This window comes from Mya arenaria, chromosome 16 (genome assembly GCF_026914265.1).
Source record: "Mya arenaria isolate MELC-2E11 chromosome 16, ASM2691426v1".
NCBI classification, from domain to species: domain Eukaryota; kingdom Metazoa; phylum Mollusca; class Bivalvia; order Myida; family Myidae; genus Mya; species Mya arenaria.
The window spans coordinates 15053550-15065310 of record NC_069137.1 but is presented as its reverse complement, the minus strand read 5'-3'; the positions used below and the strand labels follow the sequence as shown (position 1 = coordinate 15065310).

At 34.9% G+C, this 11761-nt stretch overlaps 1 protein-coding gene across 1 annotated transcript; it reads left to right on the top strand.

Moving 5' to 3' along the window:
• Positions 1-1121: 1121 nt before the first annotated feature.
• Positions 1122-10701, top strand: LOC128222553 (protein quiver-like). The gene is made up of 3 exons (XM_052931617.1): positions 1122-1258; positions 9615-9752; positions 10191-10701. Exons 1-3 carry the CDS (start codon positions 1198-1200, stop codon positions 10373-10375), a joined length of 384 nt encoding a protein of 127 aa, XP_052787577.1. The 5' UTR covers positions 1122-1197; the 3' UTR covers positions 10376-10701.
• Positions 10702-11761: the final 1060 nt, after the last annotated feature.

The window sequence follows — 11761 nt, the reverse complement described above, 5'->3', positions numbered from 1 at the left end:
AAAATATATCCCTTATCTGCCAAGACACATAAGAAGGCACGTATCAGGCCTGACCGTAACCTACTTAGATATCATTTTTTGAAAATTTAGTTATAAGAGCGTGAGAGTGAACAGATAAAAAAATACATGTAATTATAAAAAAATAATAATGAATGGCTACGTGGCCACAAATTCCCAAGAAGCATTAATTTTTCGCTTTTATTTTTTCATCTGTACATAAGTCATATGCTTTTTTGTTTTTATCCTTAAAGTCAAATTAGTTAAACATGAAAATGGTTTGAACCCGCAACCCAATCATAAGACTTAATCCCTCATCCGATCAGCTCAGCTAACCAATCAAGTGACTTGAACCTAAAACCCATCCAAATAGCTTAAATCAGCACCTGGTCTCATGGTAAATTTCTAATTTTGAACCCGAAATTCCGGCGAGATCTCCTCAGGTCTTGTGGATTAAGGGTATAAAATAACTCTTTTGGCGAATATCCCATCAACCGTTGGGGGCAAAACTCCCTCTTTGGATTACAAATTAAGTTTAAGTCACACCTGGGGATGTGACGGGGTCAAGCCATAACGCTGTCATTAAAAATCGTTAGGCCTAAAAAAATACATTTGGTTCGGGTTATCCGACCCTACCTACGGAATAGGCGTCGACCGTACCATTTTTATAGTCAGTTTGAAAAAAAAATGAAAAACTAAATAAAAAAATTATATATATTTTTTTTAATTGCTTTTCAATATGTAGTTTAAAACCTTAAATGCTTACTCAGAAGATAACTTTAACACCATTCCGCTATGATGAAAGTGATAGTCTTATATAAACCTAATAAAAAAAGCCTACCTTCCCTACCTATTTTTGAAAAGGATGTAACCCTAACCAAACAATTTTTTTAGGCCAAATCCTTCATTCTTCATTCAAGTTTTATTTCACCAGACTCATATTCGTCGACGTTATCACGTTCGCAAAAACAAGCAATCTCCATATATGGACATCTTGGGTAGCCGATCGTTTTGTTATGCTATCAAAAAACAGGTTCATACTCAGCCCGAATTGATAAGGTCTCCGCGCTTTTTAGATTTTTAGAAAACCTCTGCAATTTCAAATTTGATTGATGCATAAAATATATACTCAGAGATAGCAGATTTCATTTGAGAAGGGGTCTTCAGAGTGACAAAGTATCTAAAACGAATTCAGAAATCATGGCGAAATCACAATTAGTTCTTTGTATACTGCCTCTGTTCCTATTGGTTACTTTTGCAGGTAAGACTAATATATTTTTCATAGTTTAACTTATATCAATATTAGTAACATTTATGGAGGATATTTAATGTTTAGTTTAAACATATTTATTTTACAACGATTGTGAAACAATTTATTTCAACATTATATTAATCGCTCTCGTTGGCACGATTTTACGCGAGAGTGTGTTCTTGTATTGTGGGGAAACCTGGAAAAAAACTCGCTTGTCCGGCTTGGTGACACATGCACCCATGCCGGGAATCGACCCTGGGTCGGTAAGCGAGTGCGCTTACCACTGCGCCAACCAGACAACCATCATATTTAATGAGTATTTAATACTGATTTTCATATTTATTTATTTTTATTCTTTTTTTTTTGGGGGGGGGACTCTGTACGAAACCGACCTTTATCAGGGTATATCACATTTGTAAATAAATAAATAAAATATAAGCACATTTTAGCATGTTAATTTAAATAACAAATGCACCAGTTTTTTGGAAATTACGGATGTAAATCCACAGTGTAGGATCGGAAGCAAAATAAGGTTATTGGATAAAAAAATTTTTTTGTTAAAGATGCAATCTTACTCCAAAATGAGATTTGTCACAATTAAACCCATAAAATATGATAAATGCCATATATAATGGTTTTCATGAAAGATACCGAGTTTAATTTGAAATAAATGTGCAGAAAACACGGTATTTCTACCTTTTGAGACGATAGTATATTACAGTAAAACAGTAAAACTTTTAGCACTCACCAATTATTTAATTCCTTTGCGTATTTAATACACGGTTACCCACTTTTGTTATCAGTGATAAATACTTTCCATGAATGCATTATTTAGTAAGCAGTTACAGGTTTATCGCTCAAAATTTATGTTTGTTGGACATGTGTATGCATTGATTTTGAATAAGGGGATCAGTTTAACCTTCTAGAATAGTGTTTTGTTTTTCTTTGTACTCGTTAAAATGACCGTTCTTGTTGGAATATTTTATTTTTATTTTTTAACTATCACTTACAATATCTCCCCGTCTTTTTCTAGCACTGAATGTCAATGTTACAAATGTTATCACATTTATTTTTTATAATAAAGTGCATTATGTAATATTGTGTAATTAATAATGATTTAAAAACGAGCGTATTGAATGAGCACGAATGCCATATTTTATTTTTATTATACACACTTTAGTGCTTTGAAAACTATTTTACTTTTTGTCTTGCACTGAGCCAATTTTCGCGTAAATATCGGAAAACCAGTGCTGACAAAAGATAACATCGCAGTTCTTCATATTTCCGTTATAAAAATTAATGTTTTGTGGCTAAACGCATTACAAACGCTTTCAGAATAATGCATAAAATTTCACTTTTTTAAAATAAATATGAAAACATGCGATCTGAGTTTCTGTCAACAGTCTCACATAACTGATTTCCCTAAATGTTCGCAACGATTAGCTCGTTCCAAGACAAAAAAATAAAAAAGTTAGTTGATAAAACGTTCAATCTGTGACAGTGCAGCTTTAACGTAAAAGGCTATTGCTTTAGTAGTTTTAATAAACAAACATGTAAACATGACAATATTTATTGATGGCGACGTCATTTATGATAAAATTGCTTTTATATTAGCGTGGTTCCCAAATTTTAAAGTCATAAAATGATTTTATATTATTAATATGATTTTACACAATTACGGTAAATCTAGCTGTGAAATTGTAATAATGATTCAGACTATATTGAAGAATAATAATTAAAGATAACTGTAATTCATTTTTTTCAAAATATCCTCCGCAAGAGAGATTGAAATACAATAAATAAGATATGAACATGATTAAATAGATTAGCAGAAATATTTATTTCATGTACAGTGATTTTGGGGGTGGGGGAAATTACCGCCTTCTAAAGGCGGTTTCCCCTTGCGAAAAAATTGTCCATTTTCACAAAAATTATATTTTTTGCCCAATTGGATAATTGGAGCTTACGCTAATGAATAAAAAATCCATTAATCTTTTAAAAAATAATAAACATCTTGAAAACAATAATTCTTTCACAGCATAATGTATGCATAAAATGAAAAGTGGAAACATGTATATTTGCCATTATACAATGTATATGCTATTTTGGCATGATTTTGTAATTTTCCCATTTTTTTAAACCTAATTTGCAGGGCACACGCGGTAAAAATAATTCCAAAAAAACACTGATGTATAAAATAACAGGTTTGCAATGGAGTCAAGTCAAACACAAGACTATTTACATTGCTACGACGATTGTATGAAAATATTGTATTAACATAACCAGCTCATGCAAAAAATGTCTGTTTTTCGGCATCTTTAAACCACAAGCAAAACTGCTGTATAATTCGAATGCATCTTGCACATAACAAAATGTGAGCATGCATAATAATATTGATTACAGTCTTTTTTTTGTTTGTTAGATGCACAAGGTCAATGATAATTATTGAGGGACACTCGTCGAAAACCCAATGGAATTTGGCTGTTAATAAACTGCTTTTCATAATACACCAGTCAATTGTAACCACGCCCCCACCCAGGTCCGGGGGTAAACTGGGGATAGCCGGGAAAATGGGCCGTGATTTTACCTTCCAGGTGGCCCCGCAAGGCCGGATGAATGCGGTGGTTTTGTCTTCGCGCCAAATATAGCGGGGATATGGGCCTTACCTAGGGCCCCTGGGGTGCGGGGGCATTTTGCGGGGATTTTATCATCAGTTCGTTCCCGCAGGGCGGGGATTTTACCCGGGCTTGGCTAAGTCCCGACTGTTCCCCGGACCTTGGGGGTCGTAGTTACAATTGACTGGTGCATAATCAAATTGGTAAAGGCAAATATTGCGAAAGACTGATTAGCGCTAAATTAAAGTGCATGTGTTAAAGTGAAAAGCTAATTCAGTATTCACTTCATAGATATTATGTAATAGTTAGTATTGTTTTTGGTTTTCAAAACGAGGAGGCCGACGCCGACTTATCGTTTATAGATGACCAAAACATAAATGTTCATTGTTCACTTATTCAGAGCGAAATGCCGCGCGATTTTCTTTATATTAGCCAGTGCACATCCAGTTTAAACCAACATCTATATGAAGGCTGGCTTGCCCAAGACATTTTGTTTGCTATATTTAGTCAAGACAGCTTTACTCCGGTGGTATCTATATAAAGGTTCGACCTTCACCCCTGACCTTTGTGAAGGTCTATAATACATGTATTACGAGGCAAGACCAAGCTGTGGTTCGTAGTAATTGTCCAATTAGTGTGCGGTTTTCACTAACAAAGACTAATGCTTTCTATAGCTTTAATGTTCATACAATTCACATATAAGAAGGATTCCAGTAGGATTCAATACAGATGAATCTACACACTGAAATATAACATAAACAGTATTAAAAACGTAAAATGCAACATCACATTTAGTTATTAGATATAAAATGTTAAAGAATAAGTTTATCTCATATGATATCGTAAAGTGCTTAGTGGCCCGTATTAACAAACAACATATGATATCGTAAAGTGCTTAGTGGCCCGTAATAACAAACAACATATGATATCGTAAAGTGCTTAGTGGCCCGTATTAACAAACAACATATGATATCGTAAAGTGCTTAGTGGCCCGTATTAACAAACAACATATGATATCGTAAAGTGCTTAGTGGGCCGTATTAACAAACAACATATGATATCGTAAAGTGCTTAGTGGCCCGTATTAACAAACAACATATGATATCGTAAAGTGCTTAGTGGCCCGTATTAACAAACAACATATGATATCGTAAAGTGCTTAGTGGCCCGTATTAACAAACAACTTTATATATTGAGATAAATGGCATTCAATAGAAAGGTCTACATCTATTTGTGTTGCTCCGATATTGTTATTTAAGTGTGTACTTGGACAATTTTAGATGGGGTTTAGAAAATTATATCTAAAAGTTTTCCAAACGCTATTGATCTAAATCTACAAATTGTTTGTAACTTTCGGATTCCTTCGTTTAAGAACTTAACAAAGCTTTGTGCTTGATAAGAAAATCGCACAACGCGAACAAAATAGAACCACGAATAATGGGAAAGGACGGAGTGACTTTGAAGCTCTAACAAATTGAACGTTTTGACTTTTTTATTTTTTGTCTTTGAACAAATCAATTTATGCGAAAATGCATGGAACCTAGTGATATAAGACTGCTGAAAAAAATCAGATCGCGGATTTGCATATTTAAGTTCAAATATTGATGTTTTATACATTTTTCTTAATCCGTTAGTAACGTTTTTAGCCATATTACACTATTTTCGACGGTAATATAACCTGCTACGTTCACTCCACCCATTCTTAATCATTAAGATGTCACTTCATGTCATTTAACATTTACATGGCAACCGGTAGAACACGATAATTGCACGCTTAAAAGTTTAAATTGGGCTGCGGCTGCGACTACGTGGCATTACCTTTTACTAACCATTACCCTAAATTACACGAACCCACTCCTGAGTGACAAATATAATTAGCCCAACCTTAGCCACGCCTTTGTCCTCTGCTGGGTGCATTTTAGACTTTACGCAATTCGGCATACAGCGTGTTTTCACTTATAGCATTGTATTGCACACAGTACAGACATTTATATTGAAATCTAGACATGAAAGGAAAATTCCGTCCGGCACTTCGATGAAACATAGCGCCTTTAAAAAAAAAATCATGTTGAGCTAAGGCCAAATAAAAAAAATAGGTGCGTTTCAGGTAACACTGCCCAAAAAAATAGGGTAGGTAGGTCGGAATATTTTTTTTATTTTTTTTAGTATTTTTTTGATATATTGATTTCAGTAACTGTTGACTCAGAAAGTAACAAAAATAAAAGTCACCAATTTTCAGGTTTATCAGTAGTTTTTAAACATGTTCCATGCTTCAAAGGAAACATTCTTTATTTGTCTGGTTAAATACTTTGACAATGATGGTTGGATTTCAACTAAGTTATGGTACACCACTCTGCTATTATTTAAGACTTTCCAAGAACGGTTTTACTTTTCTTTATGCACCCTTTTGCTTTCAATCGCCCTCTGTAGAATGCTAACCTCCCTGTAACATAATTACATGAAGAGTGGGACAGCAAATTTACCATTATAAGCCATCAGCCAAGGAAACCTCAATGCTGTCAAGAGGACCTGGGGGTTCAGGTTTGAAGAACAAGTAACATGCCGGTTTTATTGCCAAAATTGCACACTTAAGTCTGACATATCAATCCGAAAGTCAGTATCTGACACATTTGTATCTGACAAGAAAATATAGTTCAAGAATTGAATTATACCTGCCACACAAGCACAAACTACCCGTAATTCACCTTTGAGTTCGGACAATCTAAAAATTCGGACATCCATTATTATTTTCAAAAATAATTTATTTAAGGTACCTAATTTTCGGACACCCATAGGACATCGATTGTAACTTACAGTTACTAAGTCTCACAGACAAAAATTATTGATCATTATCGTTACAATGCCTGGCTAGATTACCTAACCGTATACAGCACTGTGATAAGTTAGTTAGTTACTACCCATCCTAAACGATTTATTGCCTGTTGAAAAGAATGTGTGATATATTTAATGGAGGATTAAAGAAACAACAAGGGCAATCAAGAGATTAAAAAAACACAGAAATGACATCGTTGTAAAACGATCCGCCAATAAACTTTCAAACTTGTACCACACTTTTAATATAGACTTTATGAAGCAATAATCGTACAGTAATGCTCATTGAAACATCAATAGAACAATAAAAGTCAACACATTCAATGATACAGGTAACTTTTTAATGTGATGACTTAAAGTTAGAAATGCAATACTTAAGTTACAATCCCAGACAAATTAGTCCTGCATAGCAATCCTATGAGATCCTTGTGGGTATAACTGAGAGTTATGTGACGTCACACAATGTGACTGTTTGATCTGAAGCGGATAAAAGGTGTTTATTCATTTCAATGCATGTATAAAATGGTGTTGAATAGGATTTTAATTAACTTGATGAAGGAGTTACACTTATAGGCGTAATAACCATTGATAACTACAGATATATTAATTAGTGGTAAAATGCAGACATGAAGAAAAAGGCAGGTACCATACATGTAGATAAAATGTAAAAATGGTTATGTTCTATGAATTTGGAGAGCGAAAAATTAATTATTTTAAGGTGTCCGAACTCTAAGGTGAAGTACGGTAGATACATTCAGAAATCCAACTCTTAATATTGTCAAATTTTCGTACATACATTTCGTAACAAATGCTTTTCGTACCCAAATCACATTTTTTTTCAGGGAAAAATAGGTTAGGGTCGGCGGGAAAAAATAGGGTCGGTCGAGTAACCTGAAACGGCCCAATTTTTATTTGGCCTAATAAACATAATGAAATAAAGCGCAGACAAATTTATAATTATATATATATTGCAATTAAAGCTGCACTCTCACATATTGAACGTGTTGACATTTTTTTTTATTTTCTGTCTTGGAAAGAGCCAATTTTTGCGAAAATCCATAGAAACCAGTTATATAGGAGTGCTATCAGAACACATATTTTGATACTTATTATTTAGTTTTTTTTATGTTTTATGCATTTTTCTTTAACCGTTAATAACGGTTTAAGCCATAAAACATTTATTTTCGAACGGAAATATGAAAGTCTACGATCTGATTTTTTGTCAGCAATCTTATATTGGTTTGCCGATATTTACGCAAAAAAAATCTTCTAAGACAAAAAAATAAAAAAAAAGTTGCTAAGATGGGCAATCTGTGAGAGTGCAGCTTTAAAGACTGGCAATAAACATTTGGGGAAAATCTTTCTTTATTCCTTTTCATGAAATTTGATCGTATATGACGAACATGTTTATGTGCTGTGCATAACCACTGGCACACGCATTAATAAATAAGCTTGTTTATACTCGCAGTCGCGTAATAGGGCCGATTTGATGAGTGCTCCGATAAGAGTGTGAGTCACTCAATGCTTACGGAGCATAGTGAACGGACAGAATGTAACCCTGGTTAAAGCTACCCTTCTTTAACGTGTACAGTGTATGTCACTGTCACACAGGATCCACATATAAAGTCCCACCCGGAAGAAGTTCAGATTTCTTTAGTGATGCGGCAGGGAATCGAACCTGCGACCCATGGATCGATAGTCAAGTGTGTTACCACACAAGACAACAGATCCGCCACAAGGGTGTGTAATTATGAATGTTGAGTCAAATGTTTTAATAGAAACTCAATTATTAACAATAATAAAAAAACTACAACTACTACTACTACTGCTACTGCTCCTGCTGCTGCTACTACTACTGCTACCGCAACCGCTACTGCTACCCCTACCACTACCGCAACCACTACCACTACCATTTCCACTACCAATACCACTAGAACTACCACTACTACTACCAATACTACTGCTACTACTACTGTTTCTACAACATCTACTACTACTACTGCTACTGCTACTGCTACTACAACAACTTCTACTTATACTACAACTACATACTACCACTACCACTACCAGTACCACTACTACTACTACTACTACTACTACTACTACTACTACTACTACTACTACTACTACTACTACTACTACTACTACTACTACTACTACTACTACTACTACTACTACTACTGCTTCTATTACTACTACTACTACTACTACTGCTGCTGCTGCTGCTGCTACTACAACCACCACCACCACCACCACCACTACTATTACTACTACCACCACTACCACCGTTACCACCGCCACCACCACCACCACCACCACCACCACCACCACCACCACCACTACTACCACCAGTAGCAGCAGCAGCACCACCACCACCACTACTACCACTACCAATACCACTACCACCACCACCACCACCACCACCACCACCACCACCAACACTTACACTACTACTACTACTGCTACTGCTGCTGCTGCTGCTGCTGCTGCTGCTGTGCTGCTGCTGCTGCTACTACTACTACTACTACTACTACTACTACTACTACTACTACTACTACTACTACTACTACTACTACTACTACTACTACTACTTTAATTACTACTACTGCTGCTACTACTACTGCTGCTGCTGCTATTACTATTACTACTACTACTATTACTACTACTACTACTACTACTACTACTACTACTGCTACTGCTACTGCTACTGCTACTGCTGCTGCTGCTGCTGCTGCTGCTTCTGCTGCTGCTGCTACTGCTACTGCTGCTGCTGCTGCAGCGGCTGCTGCTGCTGCTGCTGCTGCTGCTATTATCACTACCACTACTACTATTACTACTACTACTACTTCGACTACTACTACAACGACTACGATTACTACTGTTGTAACCCTGACACCGTTTTTAACTTTATCTTTCAGGAATGAGCAGCGCCATCCGTTGTTATGTATGTGACAGCATCACCAATACTGATTGCAAAGACCCTTTCATATCTGCTCCTACTCAGGATTCGTGTGTCGCCTGTGGCAAAGCAAAGGGCGAAGTTAGTGGGGCACAGAGTAAGAAATGATATTCAAAGTTCACACGCACGTTTTGTTTACAATAGCATGTATAGGCCATGAATACTAAATATCTACCAATCGATTTTATTTTTTTTGCAATTTTATACATATCCAAAATAAAAAAAAAATGTCTGAAAAAAACCCACAACGAATAGGTAGGGAAAATATATTTATATCGATCCGTGCTCAAGAAAAAATAATGTCTATTGCAATGAAAACTCATTATTATTACATAAAAAATATTTAAATGTCGAATTCTGTTATTTCGATGTTCCGGTTATGTTGATTTTGTTTAAATGTTTTTGGTTGAGTAAGATGTGTTTTATATGTCGGTTATATCGAATGTTTGTTATCTCGAAGTTTTTCCGGAGCCACAACAATTTCGACATAGCGCATTTATAATGTTTATAAATTACAGTTGACACTGTTTTTTAGGAGTAGCTAGAACCTGCGAGTCCAATTCGTTACCGGACATTTGCGAATCTGATACACAGTTTGGAGTCGACGTAGATGCCTGTATCTGCAATGGAGATCTTTGCAACGCCGCAACTCCCGTTTCCATGTCGACGAGTGTGCTTTTGTTGCCATTAGTGATTGTTCTGCTTGAGAAACTGATTTAGTGTTATAGAGACCGTGTGGTTTTATCATCGAATATACAGTCATGACTTTATTAGGGTGATATCAATAAGTTCATCTCATGTTATAAGTGCAACTGTGTGTTTTTTCTTAAATATTCAATAGACATCACTTTATCCGACAACTTTATTTATGCAACTGTATTATTTTCTTGAAAACTCAATCAACATCGCTTTATCTGATATTGGTTATATGTGTAACTCTGTGTTTCTACTGCAAACTCAATAAACATCGATTTATCTGATAATTGTAATATGTGTAACTCTTTTTACTGCAAACTGAATAAACATCGATTAACCAACAATGGTAATATGTGTATTTATGTGATTTACTTGAAAAGTCAATAAACACTGCTTTAACCGATAATTGTGTAAGTGCAACCGTATGTTTCTCTTGAAAAAACAATAATAAACATGGCCTTCACAGACAAAGGATAAGTTTCAGAATGGTTCTATCCCAACCAAATATAGCTGGTATAAAAAGGCAATTGTAGGATTCCATACACACTGTTATAGGACGGGTCATAAAATGTAGAAATTGGAGAAATGTGGGTTAATGTCATAACAGAAACAATGCCTTGCATCATGCAGTTGTACAATGTAGAACTCGATTTTAAAGTGATATTCTTATTGAAAATCAATACATACACATGTATAACAAACATCAGTTTTGGGTGATAAAATTACTTACTAAATAATGCATTTATGGAAAATATTAATTACTGATAACAAGATTGTTACCATGTATTTAATAGCTGAAAACGCAAAAATATTAAATGATTGGCGAGTGCTAAAAGATTTACTGTGATTACTATCGTCTCATAAGGTAGAAATACCGTGTTTTCTGTATTTTTCTTTCAAATGAAACCCAGTATCCTTCATAAAACCATTCTTTTAGATATATGTATTCATCCTATTAAATATATTCAAACAATTGTATTAATTATGGTAAATCTTATTTAGGAGTAAGAGTGCATCTTTAAAATGGCAATGGTTTCTTCGTGTCTTACCTTATTCACAAAAGGATACACTATCTCCAAGCCTAGGAAATTGATTCAATCAATTATAACTAATCTCGATAGATACCCTGCAAAACTTCCAGGAATGAAACAGTAACTTAGTGTCGTTTAAAACATATAAATGGCGGAGAGCGACACCTTCAGATCAAGGGCGATTAATCAGGATATAAGGTCAGCCAGCATGAAACTTATCGACAATAATCATCTGATAGCAAAGTTATTTTCCTTTATAGAGTGTATACTTTGTAAATGCTGTTGAATTAATGCCAAAATTATTAATTAACAAAACAATAATTGCGCTGCAAACGTATTTGTCTAATCTGGCTTTATATCGGTAACTTGTGTCACAGGT

What these genes read in the sequence shown, in the direction of transcription:
- LOC128222553 (XM_052931617.1), top strand. Translation starts at nt 1,198, where the DNA reads ATGGCGAAATCACAATTAGTTCTTTGTATACTGCCTCTGTTCCTATTG. An exon ending in CCTATTGGTTACTTTTGCAG is followed by an intron (nt 1,259 to 9,614) that starts GTAAGACTAATA and finishes TTTATCTTTCAG; the next exon opens with GAATGAGCAGCGCCATCCGT. An exon ending in CGAAGTTAGTGGGGCACAGA is followed by an intron (nt 9,753 to 10,190) that starts GTAAGAAATGAT and finishes ACTGTTTTTTAG; the next exon opens with GAGTAGCTAGAACCTGCGAG.